This window comes from Lithobates pipiens, unplaced genomic scaffold (assembly GCF_037356315.1).
Source record: "Lithobates pipiens isolate NorthernLeopardFrog02 unplaced genomic scaffold, aLitPip1_a1.2 Scaffold_19, whole genome shotgun sequence".
Classification (NCBI taxonomy): Eukaryota; Metazoa; Chordata; class Amphibia; order Anura; family Ranidae; genus Lithobates; species Lithobates pipiens.
Genome location: NW_027507764.1, coordinates 131,595,770 through 131,614,558, shown reverse-complemented (window position 1 = coordinate 131,614,558; position 18,789 = coordinate 131,595,770). Strand labels below are relative to the sequence as shown.

Below are 18,789 nucleotides of genomic sequence, written 5' to 3'. Positions count from 1 at the left end.
TGACGTAATGTTTATAGTATGTGTCAGTTGTAATTATATTCCTGTGTACAGTTTGTATTGTTAGGGTTATATGATCAGTAGGGAGATGTTCACCTGTGGTGTATATATTTTTTGTAAGTTTGTTCAAATAAAATAAGTTACAACTTTGCAGCCAAACGAGTCCTGCTTAGTTCTTGGTTGCAGTAGGAGGCTATAATATCTGATATCTATGTATAGACTGGAGGAAGCGGTATATGACAGAAGCACTGAGTGTGGTACTGGTTCTGTTACATTGGTGGCAGCAGTGGGATGCTTTCTGCAGTCTGGGACATCCAAACCTCAACCAGGATCCAAGGTCCAGAGAGCAGGAGAGGAGAGGTACAGATACCATGCGCCATGGAAGAAGAGGTTGGAAGGAGGTTGCGAGAGATGCTAATACAGCACAGGGGACCAGTGTCTAAGCAGGTCCTGCTAGGATGGTATGATTCTGTCTGCTGGGAACTCTGGAAGGAAGCACTAGCCTGTGAGCAGCGACACCAGGGAAAAAAAATCTCTCCTCCTTCCAGGAAGGTACTGGTCGCAGTACAAAGTGCAAATGGTGTTTTGGGGAAAACAACCGCATAAGGAATGGAAAGCTGAGTTAAGCAGGCTGGTCCAGGTGGAGATGTGGTTGGACAACAGCTACAGAGCCCTCCGGTGGTATGTAGCCCATGTGTTCCCATAGCCAATGGACAACACCCCAACAGAAGGCTTTTTGCTATGACGGCCTGGGGCTGTTATTAGAGAGGCTGTCTGAGGATCCTAACTTTGGGAGTGATTTGGAGAAAATCTTGGAATGTCTCGGAAGTTCTATGGGCACTGGAAGATTTGTAGTTTCTAGTCAATCAGGAATGGAAGCTGGAGATTGCCTACATATGGCTGCTACATTCTGTTCAGTAGCAGGTCTGGGCTCCCTTTGCCTGGGACTATCCAGAAGTACTAGCTGAGAGTTCTGAACTCCCAGCTGAAGAGTCAGCAATGTGGCAGAGTAACAGTGTGCTTTGCCCATCTCCACCCGCAGTTATGTACGCGGAGGTCTTATGGCGCATATAGCAAGTGTTGATTGGCCATGACAAGAATGTTTCTGCATGGGATGATCTTGGATGGATTAATGCGTCTGCCTAACAGCCGGATTTAGGGTACGGGAGATGGAGCAGGCAGCTCATCTTTCCAGCCACAGATCACAGAATGTATGGATTTATTTGACTTTTCATCGGAGGATGTTATGGATTATGAGTCACCTGCCAAAGTGTTGGCAATAGGCTCACTCCCCTCAAAAATCCTGTCCCGAGTGAGTCCATCACATTAGGGTGAAGGTGATGATCGGGAGTGTTGGATGAAGGTGGTTATTGGGGATGTGGGGTGAAGGTGATAATTGGGGACGTGGGGTGAAGGTGATGATTGGGGATGTGGGGTGAAGGTGATGATTGGGGACGTGGGGTGAAGGTGATGATTGGGGACGTGGGGTGGAGGTGATGATTGGGGACATGGGGTGAGGGTGATGATTGGGGACGTGGGGTGGAGGTGATGATTGGGGACATGGGGTGAAGGTGATGATTGGGGACGTGGGGTAAAGGTGATGATTGGGGACGTGGGGTGAAAGTGATGATTGGGGATGTGAGATGAAGATGATTGGGGACGTGGGGTGAAGGTGATGATTGGGGATGTGGGGTGAAGGGGGGCGTGGGGTGAAGGTGATGATTGGGGACGTGGGGTAAAGGTGATGATTGGGGACGTGGGGTGAAGATGATGATGGGTGACGTGGGGAGAAGGTGATGATTGGGGACGTGAGGAGAAGGTGATGATTGGGGACGTGGGGTGAAGATAATGATGGGTGACGTGGGGAGAAGGTGATGATTGGAGACGTGGGGAGAAGGTGATGATTGGGGACGTGGGGAGAAGGTGATGATTGTGGACTTGGGGTGAGGGTGATGATTGGGGACCTGGGGAGAAGATGATGATGGGTGATGTGGGGAGAAGATGATGATTGGGGACGTGGGGAGGTGATAATTGGGGACGTGGGGTGAAGGTGATGATTGGGGACGTGGGGAGGTGATAATTGGGGATGTGGGGTGAAGGTGATGATTGGGGACGTGGGGTGAAGGTGATGATTGGGGACGTGGGGAGAAGGTGATAATTGGGGACGTGGGGTGAAGGTGATGATTGGGGACGTGGGGTGAAGATGATGATGGGTGACGTGGGTATAAGGTGATGATTAGGGACGTGGGGAGAAGGTGATAATTGGGGACGTGGGGTGAAGGTGATGATTGGGGACGTGGGGAGAAGGTGATAATTGGGGATGTGGGGTGAAGGTGATGATTGGGGACGTGGGGTGAAGGTGATGATTGGGGACGTGGGGTGAAGATGATGATGGGTGACGTGGGTAGAAGCTAATGATTAAGGACGTGGGGAGAAGGTGATAATTGGGGACGTGGGGTGAAGGTGATGATTGGGGATGTGGGGTGAGGGTATTGATTGGGGTGAAGGTGAAGTGGATGGATGAGATGGGTGAAGCAGATGGATAAGACGGGTGAAGCAGATGGATGAGACGGGTGAAGCAGATGGGTGAGATGGGTAAAGCAGATGGATGAGACGGGTGAAGCAGATGGATGAGTCGGGTGAAGCGTATGAATGAGACGGGTGAAGTGGATGGATGAGTCGGGTGAAGCGGATGAATGAGACGGGTGAAGTGGATGGATGAGTCGGGTGAAGAGGATGGATGGGTCAGATGAAGTGGATAGATTAGATGGGGGAAGTGGATGGATGAGTTGGGTAAAGTGGATGGATGGGCCGAGTGAAGCGGATGGATGGGTCAGATGGATGAGATGGGTTAAGGGGAAGGATGAGTTGGGAGAAGTGGATGGATGAGACGGGTGAAGCAGATGGATGGGTCGGGTGGATGAGACAGGTGAAGGGGATGGATGGGTCAGATGAAGTGGATAGATGAGATGGGTGAAGCGGATGGATGAGTCAGGTGCAGCGGACGGATGGGTCAGGTGAAGTGGATGGATGGGTCAGATGGATGAGACGGATGAAGGGGATGGATGAGAAGGGTGAAGCAAATGGATGGGTCGGATGGATGAGACAGGTGAAGGGGATGGATGGGTCAGATGAAGCGGATAGATGAGTCGGAGGAAGCATATAGATGGGTCGGATGGGTGAAGTGGATGGATGAGACAGGTGATAGGGATGGATGGGTCAGATGAAGTGGATAGATGAGATGGGTGAAGCGGATGGATGAGTCGGGTGCAGCGGATGGATGGGTCGGGTGAAGTCGATGGATGGGTCAGATGGAGGAGACTGGTGAAGCAGATGGATGGGTTGGATGGATGAGACAGGTGAAGGGGATGGATGGGTCAGATGAAGCGGATGGATGAGTCGGAGGAAGCATATAAATGGGTCGGATGGGTGAAGCGGATGGATGGGTCGGATGGATGAGACAGGTGAAGGGGATAGATGGGTCAGATGAAGCGGATGAATGAGTCGGAGGAAGCATATAGATGGGTCGGATGGGTGAAGCGGATGGATGGGACAGGTGAAGGGGATGGATGAGTTGGGCAAAGCAGATGGATGGGTCGGATGGATGAGACAGGTGAAGGGGATGCATGGGTCAGATGAAGCGGATGGATGAGTCGGGGGAAGCATATAAATGGGTCGGATGGATGAGTTGGGTGAAGCGGATGGATGGGTCAGATGAAGCAGATGGATTTGTCGGAGGAAGCGGATAGACGAGTCGGATGGATGGGATGGGTGAAGCCATACCTCCCAACTTTTTGAGATGGGAATGAGGGACACCTATTAGCAAATGTATGTAGGCATAGAACACGCCCCCTGTCACACCCCCTTAAAGGAGAATTATACGTAAAAAAAATCAATATTTGTTAACCCACAGGTGTTTTTTTTTTTTTTTTACTATCATTCCTTTATACTGGTTTTGAAATGTACAACTGCAGCAATGTAGAATTGGATGAAAGGTTTAGCACAGGGCAATACTTTTTGAAAGATACAAATTATACAGATCCGACCAAAATGAGGGACAAATGTGGAGGGACAGTTGGGATCTATGTGAAGCTGAGGGGTAGGGATGACAGGCTGGACCACCCAATGACTCCAGTGATGAAATGACTGGGCTGACCTGGGAGGATGATCTACCACCATGTCGGAGGAGGAGGAATGAGGAGGTTAGGTGACCCAGATTAGGAGGACAGCTGAGGACATGAGGGAATTGTGAGGACTACAGAGGGGAACTAATGACCGACTTGTGAAATCTCCAATATCCTCCATCTGGGGGGAGGGGAGCACAGTACGATCCGTATGTGATATCAGCTGGAACTCATAGAGCCATAGTACAGTCACAGCAATGTCTTGTGATCACGGAATATCCGTGTCCCGGTGTATCATACACCGCACACACACCGACCTCCACTCCCTTCCTCCCTCATCTATACACTCCCACACAACACAAAATGGGAGCGCGCACACCTCTCTGCGCAGGCGCCGAACATTTTTACGTCCCCCGCAATTACCAGTGACAGGGGGCCATCCGCACATGCGTATCACAGTGGTGGGTGGAGCCGGGAAGTGTGGGCCGCGCCTGCGCACTGCACTCTCGGAGTGAGTCGGTGGTTGAACTTGCACTAGTGAAGAAGAGTTGAGGCAGGGGGATAGAGGAGCGCTGGGCAGGACTCGTATCTAATGCCACCACCACAGACACGGCGCCTCTCCACACCCCCACCTCCGCTACACTCCGATAGAAGCCCGCCGCCCCCCATCTACTGACCGGAGCCCGACCTTCCCCGCTCACCGCTCCTATACGGATTATTGCTTTTTTGCTTTAAAAGCGTTGTTGGCCTGGAAGGCGAGGAGGAGGAAAGATATTAAATATTTAGGAGGTTTTCCTAAGCTGGAGGAGAAGATGAACAGCAACATCATGTATGCCAGCAGGAAGAGGAGAAAACCCGTCCAGAAGGCGTAAGTCACCGACCTTCCCTCACAGGGGCCCCACAGGGGACACCTCCACATACCAGCCTGCCAGGGGCCCCTCATATATGACAGCCTCACAGGGGACACCTCCACATACCAGCCTGCCAGGGGCTCTCATATATTACAGAATCACAGGTGACACCAGGGGACACCTCCACATACCAGTCTGCCAGGGGCCCCTCATACATGGCAGAATCACAGATGACACCAGGGGACCCCTCCACATACCAGCCTGCCAGGGGCCCCTCATATATGACAGCCTCACAGGCACCAGGGGACACCTCCACATACCAGCCTGCCAGGCGCCCCTCATATATGACAGCCTCACAGGTGACACCAGGGGCCCCACAGGGGACACCTCCACATACCAGCCTGCCAGGGGCCCCTCATATATGACAGCCTTACAGGTGACACCAGGGGACACCTCCACATACCAGCCTGCCAGGGGCCCCTCATATATGACAGCCTCACAGGCACCAGGGGACACCTCCACATACCAGCCTGCCAGGCGCCCCTCATATATGACAGCCTCACAGGTGACACCAGGGGCCCCACAGGGGACACCTCCACATACCAGCCTGCCAGGGGCCCCTCATATATGACAGCCTTACAGGTGACACCAGGGGACACCTCCACATACCAGCCTGCCAGGGGCCCCTCATACATGGCAGAATCACAGGTGACACCAGGGGCCCCACAGGGGACACCTCCAAATACCAGCCTGCCAGGGGCCCCCCATACATGGCAGCCTCACAGGTGACACCAGGGGCCCCACAGGGGACACCTCCACATACCAGCCTGCCAGGGGCCCCTCATACATGTCAGCCTAACAGGTGACACCAGGGGCCCCTTCTGCATAGAATCCTCCCAGGTGACACCAGGGGCCCCTCGCACATTGCAGAATCACAGGTGACACTACGGGCCCCTCGTACATTGCAGAATCACAGGTGACACCAGGGGCCCCTTCTGCATAGAATCCTCCCAGGTGACACCAGGGGCCTCTCATACATTGCAGCCTCCCAGGTGACACCGGGGGGCCCTCCTACATTACAGCCTCCCAGGTGACACCAGGGGCCCTCCTACATTACAGCCTCCCAGGTGACACCAGGGGCCCCTTCTGCATAGAATTCTCACAGGTGACACCAGGGGCCCCTCATACATTGCAGCCTCCCAGGTGACACCAGGGGCCCCTCATACATTGCAGCCTCCCAGGTGACACCAGGGGCCCCTCATACATTGCAGCCTCCCAGGTGACACCAGGGGCCCCTCATACATTGCAGCCTCCCAGGTGACACCAGGGGCCCCTCATACATTGCAGCCTCCCAGGTGACACCAGGGGCCCCTAATACATTGCAGCCTCCCAGGTGACACCAGGGGCCCCTCCTACATTGCAGCCTCCCAGATTTAAATATTTTTTTCTGCAAATTTGCAGCATTTTTTGTATTTGGGGTAAGAGATGGCAGCAGTTGTGCACAATAAAAACACAAAATGTTGACTATATTAGTCAAATTAGAGAACCCCCCCTCAACTATATATATGGGTGTTCTGTGTTCCCATTCACGCAGAATGCCAACAAAAGTGATAGAAACATATTTCTTGCATTCTAGTTGTCCCTTTTGGGGCAGGTTTATACTCCAGGCTCTATGGGCAGTGGGCTCGCTTTTCTAGACGAGTGCAATCAGGGGGCACACTTTAGGGAGATTTTGTTTTCTAAAAGTTAATTTATTCTACAATGGACTAAGGAGGATCTTTAACCCTATTGTTAGAATATACAGTGTGCACAGCTAGAGACCTGCCAGCACAGACCGGGTTAAAAAAAATAAAAATATAGATAGAACTCTTCCCAAAGTTTCCACTCTTGTTTACATTTAATGGAGTTAGAAAAAATAAATAAATATATATATTACACCTTTCCAGCCCCCTCATCACATTACATAGAAGGGGGAGCCAAGTCTGATTGCTTACTTTTTAACTTGCTTAAAAAAAAAAAAAAAAAATCATATTTTTTTTTCTCTTGTTGTGCTGTGTGAATGGGAACATATAACCAAAATAAAGAGGGTGAAAAAGTGGAAATCTGCTTTAAAGTACATTATATAGATGGCTAGACTTTTAGACTATATAGAGTAGGCAGGGGTTAAAACCGATGTAATTAAAAAAAAAAAAAAAAAAAAAAATGTTATCCTCTGAGTTTCTTTTGAGGAGATTTCCATTCATCTCCTGTGCTGTGGATTCAGCAAGATGTGAGGGACAGTTTCCCTTTTAGTAGTTCCTGGAACATTGGAAGATTTCTCCTCTCTTCCTGTTCTGGTGGCCTCTCCAGATGTTTCATTCCCCATAACTTGCATTGCCGGTGATAATTAGAGAGAGAACATCCTCATAAGAAGGGGGAGGTTCTACTCAACCCCCCCCCCCCCCCCCAATCATAGTAAATTAATAATTTTTTTCTTTTAGTTCAGTGATTTTGAGACAGTTCTGTATGATCTCCATTAGATGTACTCAGGCCTGCATACAAATGGATTAGATAGATTAGGTCCTTATTTTACATACTATTGGCTCACCCTGAACTGTTGGTGGAAATAAAGTTTGTCATGTACAGTGACAGTGAAAATGGTTTCTTTGTGTGTTGATGTGTGGTCATGGTCTGATGGGTGGGGAGCATGTGTCTCTGACCTGAGCCTGTCACATAGCACTGACAGCTAGGACACCGACTACTATCATAATGACTTGCCTACAGCTTTGCTGCTTCAAGATGTGATTCACTCTGGTGGCATGAAGTTAGAACTACTTAGAGCAAGTCTCCTTACAGCTAGAGATGAACAATACTCGCTGGTATTTGCTGTAGCGTTTCCACATTTTTTTATATATATATATATATATATATATATATATATATATATATATATATATATATATATATATATATATATATATATATATATATAATGTTTCACCCCCTAATCCTTGCTTTGCCTATCAAAGTAAAAGTTTTTTTTGTTTTGCAGTTGGGAACCTTCTTCATAAGAAATACATACTTTTTAATTTTTATTTTTAATTTTATTTTTTTTATTATTATTATAGACCCTTATTTTAGTAGCCATAATTAAGATTCCCACAAGTTTTGGATCTGTATACAGATGTCAGATCTTTATGGTGACTCTTGGATCTCCATTCTAATGCTGTGCGTATATAACAAGGATAATTCGATTATGTTTAATTGTAGAAATCAACCTTATATAGTAGGTTTGTGTCTTTCTAAATTGGTTCAGATATTGGATCTGGCAATTTCAGAAAAAAGAACCCGGTTATTTTTATTATTATTTTTTTTGTGTTTCATATGTCTATTCTGAGCTGAAGGATCCTCCTGCGTATGCAGTATTGCGGTGAACCATTTTGTTATATAATAGATCTTGAGCAATACTTTGCAAGCTCGGGAGATGGTGAAGGGTTAATGTTTACGAGCTGTACTCTAGTGGAAATAACATGGAGTGAGTGGTCATATACGTTACAAGTGCCCCTTAATTTAGGAAGGAAATAAGGCATTACTGTATGGATATACGAATCGTTAACATGGCCAGAAACAGATTGCTCTCGTGCTGTAAATACGTAATAGGAATTCAGCGATGGGAGCCATGTTTGCTTATCCTCCAATAGAAGCTTATTCTAAATGTATTGTGTTAAACTATAGAAGTACTTGACAGTTTAGAACACTTTGTGTTTTGGTCGGGCTGCTCCACCCCTTATTGTTTGTAGATTAATTTTTCCTTCTCACAAGTGCTACTACCAGGGCACATCATACCTTCATTTTCTCTCCTATTTGAATTCTGGTGGTTCAGTCAACCACAGCATTTTTTTTTCACTTTTTTTTTTTTTTTTTTTTTCCCTGAGTGTTTTGAAACTGCAGACCCAGATATTATCTGTTTTGTCTATCTCATGTGGTCAGCCCTTTTCACTGCTACATCCTTGTCTGCCATACTTGATAGAGGCGTTGACTCCTTTAGTCAAGGACTACACAGATGACTTTGTGGCAGCTATTTATTTTTATTTTTTTCTAATATCTTAATTTTTTTGAGACTAATAAATTAGTTGTAGATGTGCAATGTATCATATATTGTTGTCACCTCCTTGCATCCACTGTTTGATATATAATGTGAAAAAGTATTTGCCCTCTTCTTGATGATATTTATTTATTTTATTTTTTGAGACTTACAAAGTAGTGAGCTGTGGAGGGGCACGGGGCAGCTGTCTCAGCGGCTCGCTAATACTGCCATCGGTCAAGGCAGCTAGCGGATCCAGACTTGGGAAGTTGGGATGACGCGCTGCCTCGACGGATAGCAGTGATGTCAGCGGACTTCAGACCGCTCTCCGCTGAAAACGGGTCACAGGAGTGCAAAACGAATTGCACTCCTGTGACCCAGAGGAGAAGCCCAGCCTGGACTTCTCCTTTTTTAAAGGACTCAGATCATCAAACACATTTTTATTATTATACAAAGATAACCCGAGCAAATACAAAATGTAGTTTTTAAATGATGGTTTATTTTATTAAGGCAAAAAAGCTGCCCAAACCTGCCTGGCTTTATGTGAAAAATTATTTGACCCTAAACCTAATAACTGGTTGTGTCACCCTTGGCAACAACTGCAGTCAAGCGTTTGCAATAACTGGTAATGAGTCTTTCACATTACTGTGGAGCAATTTTGGCCCACTCTTCTTTGGAGGGTTTTCCAGCTTGAACAACCTGTGTAAGGTCATAATACAGCATCTCAATTGAATTTAAGTCCAGGATTTGACTAGGCCACTCCAAAACATATATTTTTCCTTTGAACCATTTGGAGGTGGACCTGCTTTTGTGTTTCGGATCATTGTCCAGCGGCATAACTCAAGCACGCTTGGGCGTGAGGTCAGGAACTGATGGCCGGACATTCTCCTTTAGGATTTTCTGGAAGCACTCAGAATTCATGATTCCATCAATTATGGTAAGTCCTGAAACTGCAAAGCAGCCCCAGACCATCATGTTACCACCAACATCTGACTGTTGGCATAATCTTGTTATGAAATGCTCTATTAGTTTTATGCCAAATGTAACGGGACGCACATCTTCCAAAAAGTTACTTTTTTGTCTCATCAGTTCACAGAATATTTGCCTAAAAGTCTTGGGGATAAACCTTATAAATGTGAATGTGACATGAGCCTTTGTTTTCTTTTTGGTCAGCAGTGGCGTTGGCCATGGAACTCTCCCATTTGTACCATTTTTGCCCAGTCTCTTTCTTATTGACTCATGAACACCGATCATACCTAAGCCAAGTGAGGCCTGCAGTTCTTCAGGGTTCTATTATGACCTCCTGGATAAGTCATCGTCATGTTCTTGAAGTAATTTTTGTAGGCGGTCTACTCCTGGGAATGTTCACCACTGTTCCAAGTTATCTTTATTTGTGGATAATGGCTCTCCCCGGGATTCACCTTTAGAAATGGCTTTGAAACCCAATCCTAGACCGGTACATGTACATTACTTTGTTTCTAATCTGTTCTTGAATTTTTTTTAGATTCTGCAATGATGTGTGGCATTTTGTGATCTGTTGGCATGCTTCACTTTGTCAGACAGCTTTTATTTTATGTGATTTCTTGATTCAGCAGGTCTGGCAGTAATCAGGCCTGGGTGTGGCAAATGAAATTTAAAAATGCCAAAAAAATGTGGTTAATCACAGTTCATTCATGATTCAGCATCGGAGGGGGCAATTACTTTTTCACGCAGGAGCAGGCAGGTTTGAACAGCTTTTTTTCCCTTAAAGTGGTTGTAAACCCTTACAAACCACTTTGACCTACAGGTAAGCCTAGATTAAGGCTTACCTGTAGGTCCAAGAAATGTCTCCAAACCTATATGGTTTAGGAGATATTTGCCAGAAGACGGGCACCGCTATCTACGGCGCATGCGCCGTAGACAGCGGCGCGCAGGCGCACTGAGCGGGGCATCATCGATGACGGCAATGCCGCAAGTCTCGGCTCCCGTGCGCATGTGCGGGAGTGATGTCATCGCTGCTCCGGCGAATCACAGCGCCGGAGCAGCGAGACCCACAGAGACCCACCAAGAAGATGGATGCTCGGAACTACAGGGGACAGCAGTGACTTCGCTGGCTCCTGTGTCAGGTAAGTGACACATAATGGACTACTATGCGATGCATAGTAGTCCATTATGCTTTGCCTTTACAGGGAATGAAAGAGGAAGTAAACTCATCAGGGTTTACTTCCTCTTTAATAAATTACATTTTAAAAACTGCATCTTGGATTTACTGGGGTTATCTTTGTGTAATATTAAAATGTGTTTGATCTGAATCATTTAAGTGTGAGAATTATGCAAAAAAAATAAATAAATAAATCAGGAAGGGGGCAAATACTTTTTCTCGTGTGTGTGTGTAAACAATCTCACAAATGCTATGGTACACCCCTCACATTTTTGTAAATATTTTATTTTATCTCTTCATGTGACAACACTGAAGAAATAACACTTTGCTACAATGTAAAGTAGTGAGTGTGCAGCTTGTATAACAGTGTAAATTTGCTGTCACCTCAAAATAACTCGACACACAGCCATTACTGAGAATATTGATAAGAGCAAAAAACATGAACTTTAGAGGCACACCGTAATTTTAAATAGAAAAATCTGAAAATATATTAAACATGATTAAAAATAACATTGTTGGCATAACATGTTAAAACTAAACATGGTGTTTGATCTACACAACACTCGCACCACCTAACGCAACCAATTGTTATCACAGTACAAAAGATCAACACTGATTCAATTCGGATGATGATAGTGGAAGAAAAAGACTGGTTAGTGGTAACATTTTTAACATGTAAAATTTACACTGTCACACAGGGGCTAGTGAGTGACTTGTATAGCGCTACCTATGCGAACTGAATTGCCTCAGGGCCCTTTCTTGCCACCCGAGTCCATCTGTGGCTTTGCGTGGTCCTTTACCCCGTAAGGTCCTGACACGCTTACAAACATATACAACATTAAACATACACATATTAAGGCCAATTTTATTTTTATTTATTTTTAAGAAAAAGTCTAATTAACCTACCAGCATGTCTTTGGAGTGTGGGAGGAAACCCACGCAGACACAGGAAGAACATGCAAACTCCAGGCAGATGGTGTCGTGGTCAAGATTTGAACCAGCGACCCTATTGCTGCTAGGTGAAAGTGCTAACCACTACACCACGGTGCTGCAACAGGACTTCCAGCATGACTTTGGGAGGCAACTTGGACATGACTTGCGTATGAATCACAGGGCGACTTACAACACAACTTCAAGTTGCCCCCCCCCCCCCCCCCCAGGCCACGTGACTTTTGCTGTGGCCAATCACAGAGTAATCAGATATTTTAAATAAAAAAAAAACGGCATGGATTCCCCTCTAAGAGCATACCAGGCCCTTAGGTCTGGTATGGATTTTAAGGGGAACCCCCTATGATGAAAAAATGGTGTGGGGGGGGTCTCCCCAAAATCCATACCAGACCCCTATCCGAGCACGCAGTCCGGCTGGTCAGGAAAGGGGGTGGAGATGAGTGAGCGCCCCCTCCCTCCTGAACCGTACCAGGCCGCATGCTCTCAAGATGGAGGGGTGCTTTGGGGAAGGGGGCGCCCTGCGGGCCCCCCACCCCAAAGCACTTTGTCCCCATGTTGATGAGGACAAGGGCATCCTCCTGACAACCCTGACCATTGGTTGTCGGGGTCTGCGGGCGGGGGGCTTATTGGAATCCGGGAGCCCCCTTTAATAAAGGGGCCCCCCACCCTATGTGAATGAGTATGGGGTACAAGACCCCCGGAGCTGCCTAATTACTTTAAAGACCTGTGTACTGTGCCGTTTTTTTCGGCGTATGGGCTCCTCTTAAAATCCATACCAGACCTAAGGGCCTGGTTTGCCCCTGGAGGGGAACCCATGCTGGTTTTTATTATTAGAGAGGCAACTTTTTCTGTAAAGTCGCTTCAATATAGATGGAGATCTGACTTGGAGGCGACTTCCATTGAATTCTATGGGTACAAGTCGGATTGAAGTAGTACAGGAACCTTTTCTGAAGTCGGACTGCAGTAGTGTGCATTAAGATGGATCCATTCCCTTACATTGATTTTATTATTTTACATTTTTTTTATTTCATGTAGCGCGACTTGAGGCGACTAGGGGTGACTTGGGTCGACTTGAAGTTGGATCCAAAGTTGCGCCTGTGTGAATGGACTCTTATATAAGCTCACTACTTTTACATTGTAGCAAAAAGTGTAATTTATTCAGTGTTGTCACATGAAAAGATATAATATTTACACAAATGCGAGGGGGGTGTACTCTTATGAGATACTGGTGTGTATGATTGAGATAATATAAATATATATTTATTAGGGGATCAGAGGGGTGAAGAGCTGGCTCAGAGGCAGTCCAGTAAAATAAGTGTCTTTTATTCAGCAAAAAAAACATAAGACCAGACAGACTTGTCTTATCACACGGATGTGCACATAGGTACAGTTCATCAGTCCACAGGCTTAGGGGTAACCGTTCATGGCTCCAAACAGGGCTACAGTCTTTTTGTGGTTTAAGCTCACCCAGCAGGTACACCATCCAGCAATGGACGTTTCCACACAGCGTCTCACTCCTACTCAACAGCTCCACACTGGCACTTTCAGCACACCTGACCATAAGCAGGTCTGAAGGGGAAGTACCTGCCTTCTTCAATTAACCCCCTCTTAACCCTGCCCCAGGCTGACCCTCCACAATAAATATATATATAATTAAAACTCCTAAATGGTTTAAAAAAAAATGCTCTATAGGAGCATTTTGTTTTCTGACAAAAGAACTGGTGTTTTTCTAAGCCCACTGTGCATGGACCCAAAAGGTAAAAATATATTAAGCTGTAGAATATTGTCTTCTCCACACTACTCTTATTTCCTGTGCTCATGTTGTACTCCAGGGGTCTGGGCCAGGTGTGACCCTTTGCTACCCTTTTTATGGCCCTTGAGGGCACTATTCCTTCCACTGATACTATGCACCATTCCTTCCAGTAATGGGGTACTATTCCTCCCACTGACACCAATAATTTCCTTTTTTGAATCCCACTGACCACCAAGCCTGTGGCATTATTCACAACCACCGATGCCAGCGCATTTTCTACTCCCACTGGCCATAGTCCAGCCCCCCCCCTTAAGTTTGAAAGTCATTAAACTGGCCCTTTGTTTTCTAAAGTTTGGAGACCCTTGCACTACTACTAACTCAAATTTGTTTCAATGATTTTTTTTATTGAAAACAAATTTTTGTCAAATGACAAGGGTTCACATTGATGCAAGTTTTATGTCAACATTAGTGTTACAATAGTGGGTCTCAGATTAGTACGAAAGGAACATTATATAATTGTACATGCTCACTGTACACCCAGCGATAGTATTAATAACCTTTATATCAGGTCAAGGCCATCCTAGTGTAACCCAGGAAAACCTTGAAAAACAAATAACAGTGGAGGGGGAAAGATGAAACAGTGAAATTCCCTGTAAAGGGACTGTCGTGTGGTGGAATCGGATTTCTCAGGTTGGAGTTATAACAGAAAGCCTTGGTATTAATTGTATGCTGGGTTGAATATTCTGTAGAGCCCACTATCAAACATGTGGGAGCCCAGCTATGGGGAAAAAGTAAGGATTTATATGAAGAGGAGAAAAATAAGAGGGAGGAGAAAGGAAGAGAGAATGTGCGAACGATCCCCACGCTCCAGGCTATAGACCGCCCCTCATGGTGACTGAAGATATTTAATCCAAGGGTTCCAAATCTTTTCAAATCGGTTTTGCTGGTCACGAAGAATACTAATTAATTTTTCATTTATCATGATCCAGGAAATTTTGTTTGCTAGTACCAAATTTATCAGAGGGGTTTTCCATGCTCGCGCTATGGTAATCTTAGCTGCCAAGAGGATAAAAAAGATGAGGGATCTGAGATGTTTGGCCAGTTCACTCGAAAAGTCGGAAAATAAAGCTGTCTTGACATTTTTAAGTATGTTCACTCCAGTCACCGAATAAACCAAGTTAAATTTTTTTTTTATCCAGAATCTCTTGACTTTTGTACATGTCCACCAGGTGTGAAACATTGTGCTCTCTTGACCACACCCCCTGAAACAGAGAGGCGAGTCATCTGAGTGGATCTTGGTTATCCATGTCGGAACCAGGTACCATCACGACAATACCTTGTAATTTGCCTCTACCATTGAGGTATTCAAAATTCCCCTGTGCACCATGGTCGACCACTTGGACCAAACGTCATCAATCGTCTCCCCCAGGTCCGCCTGCCAAGCTAATTGGTAGGAAAGTTTAGAGCCCTGGTCTGTTAGCAAAACGTACAACTCCGAAATACTACCCCGTGTCCCAGGCCCTCTGAGGCATTTATTTTCATAAAATGTTCTAGTGGTAATGTCCCCCTGGTCTCGACAGAGCGATTCTAAATAATGGATAATTTGGGAGAGTCGAAACTTCTCTGTCGGAGGCATTTCTAACGTGTCTGTGAAGTAAGAGGGTTTTCTGATGCCTCTATGAGCACATTTCATAGATATCTTGTACAAACATTTATTGATCCACCACGCAAACTGTTGTGGCTGTTTTCCTGGGGGAAAGTGCGGGTTTCCAAAGATGAGAGCCGCTGGAGTATGTGGTGACCTTAGAGGGTATACTTTGCACATCCAATCCCAGATTCCCAATGAGTGAGAAAGAGAAGGTCTCAGAATGGCTCTATGTTCTTTAGCAGGTAGCCACATTAGGAGGTCTATGGGGAGAGGAGAACTCGCCTGTGCCTCTAAGTTAACCCACTCAGGGCGATGGGTTGTAGAGTAAATATAGTAGAGTTGTACCAGCTGGGCCGCTCTATAATAGCGCAAAAAGTGTTGTACCCCTAATCCACCCTACCCCTTTGAGACATACAAGGAAGATCGAGCTACTCTGCAAGCCCCCTGACTCCCAGATAAATTTGAAAAGTTGTGATTGGAGTTGTTTAAAAAATGTTGCGGGAACTGAAATTGGTAGGGACCTAAAATAAAAATTCTGGGAAGAGTCATCATTTTAACAGTACCTATTCTACCCATCCAAGAAAGACCATGGTTCTGCCAATTCTTTAAATCTTCTGTCGTGGAAGAGAGAAGAGGGGTGTAATTAGCCTTATATAGGGTAGATACGTTTGTGGTGAGTTTCATTCCAAGGTAGGGGAGAGCCTGTTTGCACCATCAAAATACTCTAACTCAAATTTATGGGTACTCGATGTAGCTTCTCTGTGAAAGTGTTCTTAGTAGAACTTTTTTTTTTTTTTTTTACTTTTTGCCCATAAAAGCAGCTATTATTTGTTTTGATTTGTTCTGTTTAGCATATTGCACACCTGGAATGTCGCTACCTGTGACTTGCTTTTTAGCTCTGGTGGTTATCATATGAGGTTTTCTCCTTGCCTGTTTCTTATGTGTCATTTTTCTTTTGCAATTACTATAGGTTCAAATTGGAGCATGTGTATGACTACTAAAATGCCCCCCCCTTTTTTTTTTTTTTTCCTAGTAGAACTGGAAGATGAATAATGTAAATAGCAGAACAATGAGGTTATGAAATAGTTGTGAAATGTACACACATATTTTGTCTAGTTTAGAGACTGCATCCATTCCAGGCTCAGATTACATACAACCAGAGCCTGGAAACAAACCAGTGTGTGTTTGTTTTTATTTATTTTAGTATTGAAGCCATAGTTTAAAAGGAAGCTGTATATTGGATTTCTTTGGATGCATTTTCAATAGAAGAAAATATGGATTGATGGATTTTTTGTATTACAAGCTTTAGTAATATTATTGAATCTGATTAACAATTTGGACAAAAAAAAGTGTTAAAAAATAATGCTTGTAAATTGACAGCTGTGACCAATTATATACTTTTATCAACATATACTTTTTCAGAATCCTGGTTCTTGTAACTTGAATAAAATACTTAATTTCTAATTAAATGTGGCTGGTGATTGGCACAGAATTGGACCCTGCTCTTGATGCTTCACTTTCATGTCCTGTAGATTGTGATCTGTGACTGCTCATGTCTCCTGAGCCCCTATAGATAGTCAGCTTTTGCTCCGTGTCTCGTGTCCTACCTTTCTTTTCAAATTCAAACTCTTGATCGTGATGATTCGCCTCTCTCATATTCTTTTGGATTGTAAATTCTTTCTGCTTGTGTGTATTCGTTACCAGGATGTGCCCTTGCACCGATTTGTCATGAGATGTTTAAAGTAGAACAACATTTTAACGTGTTTAAATGAATTGTAATAAAATGCTATACAGTAGGAGACTCAGACAGGTCTATAGATAGTCTCCATGAATTATCACAGTGAATGTGTTTCGTGCCACCGTTACAGACAGTGGTGGGAGCGTTGCATGTTGGTGCATGTAGGATGATACTACTCCGGTAGTCATCCTGATGTTTAGAGATCTTGTGTAGTTTTCTGTGTGATGGTACTTGGGAGGGTGGGCTGACGGGAACATTTCAAAACATTGTAATTTAACTCCATCACTTTAATTTGGATGCCTTTGCAAAACAATGAATATAATGAGGGGATGGAGAACATTCAGAGTTTATAATGCGAGTCATGATGACTCATCTAGACTTTGTGGATCCCTTTTTATAAGGTAAAACAAATATTTGTGTGTGTTGGTTCTTCTTCTAAATATTTATTTAAAAGTCTCTTAAGTTAGGAAACTGTTGGTATTTAACTTTATATTGATAATAAAGGTTCTTTTTGTTTAAAAAAAAAAATGTCATACTTGCCTCCACTGTGCAGCTCATTTTGCACAGAGTGGCCTGAACCTGGTCCTCTGGGGTCCCTCCGTGGCTCTCTCGGCTTCCCCCCCCGTATTTAGATAACCCCCTTGGAGAAGCGATCTCCTTGCGGGCGTACTCCTGAGTCCAGCATTCGGCGTCCATAGAGGCCGAATGCAGGACTCGGACCTGCCCCCCCCAGCGGCTGCATCATTGGATTTGATTGACAGCTGCGGGATCCAATGGCTGCTTTGCTATCAATCTATCTAGTCAACAGCTGAGAACCCTCTAGCCGAGAGATGGTGCGTCCCAGTTCGAGAGTCCAGGTAAGTAAAACGAGGGGGGCTGGTCACTGACAGGTTTTTTTTATTGTATTTTTTTTTTTTTTTTTTTTTTAGCTTAATGCATAGGATGCATTAAGGTGAGAAAACGCTTACCTTTACAGCCCCTTTAAGACCTCGTTAGGCGTCATGCACAGTGCAATATTTGTAGTAGAGGAGATTGATCTTAGAATATTACAAACTTTGTGCAGAGTTAAAAGCATGGTATTTTCTCTGGAGTGCTTGCATTTTGCCTCGTATGTTATTTTTAGTGCACATCTGTATATTCTTTACCATGATGGAAAGTAAAATTGAGGAAAATTTGGGTATTTTTAGTAAAGCTAAGAAATACCCTGGCCTTCAGCTTTCATAAGAGTAATAATGTTTTCCATTGAATTTAACCTTTTGCTATTGTGCACTCATAGCTTTAGAAATTGTTACTTTACTTTACTTTTTTTTTTTTCCCTAAGTGTACACAGAATACAATTTAGCCAAATGCAACAACATATCCAGTATGTTGCAACTCTCCAAAATATAGCAGAGTATTTTACAGTAACAGTGATATTTTACTGCCACAAAGAACTTTTGTTATTTATTTTTTCTTATTTAAAGGGGTTGTAAACCCTTGTGTTTTTTCACCTTAATGCATAAAGGTGAAAAAACTTCTGGCAGTGAA

At 44.7% G+C, this 18,789-nt stretch overlaps 1 protein-coding gene across 1 annotated transcript in view; it reads left to right on the top strand.

Moving 5' to 3' along the window:
- Window positions 1-4,614: 4,614 nt before the first annotated feature.
- AHR (aryl hydrocarbon receptor) overlaps window positions 4,615-18,789 on the top strand; it is a 194,260-nt gene continuing 180,085 nt past the window's right edge. Inside the window, exon 1 of the mRNA XM_077491272.1 lies at window positions 4,615-4,989. Within this exon, the coding sequence (XP_077347398.1) occupies window positions 4,934-4,989 (56 nt within the window). The 5' untranslated portion in view covers window positions 4,615-4,933. The remainder of the gene's footprint in view (window positions 4,990-18,789) is intronic.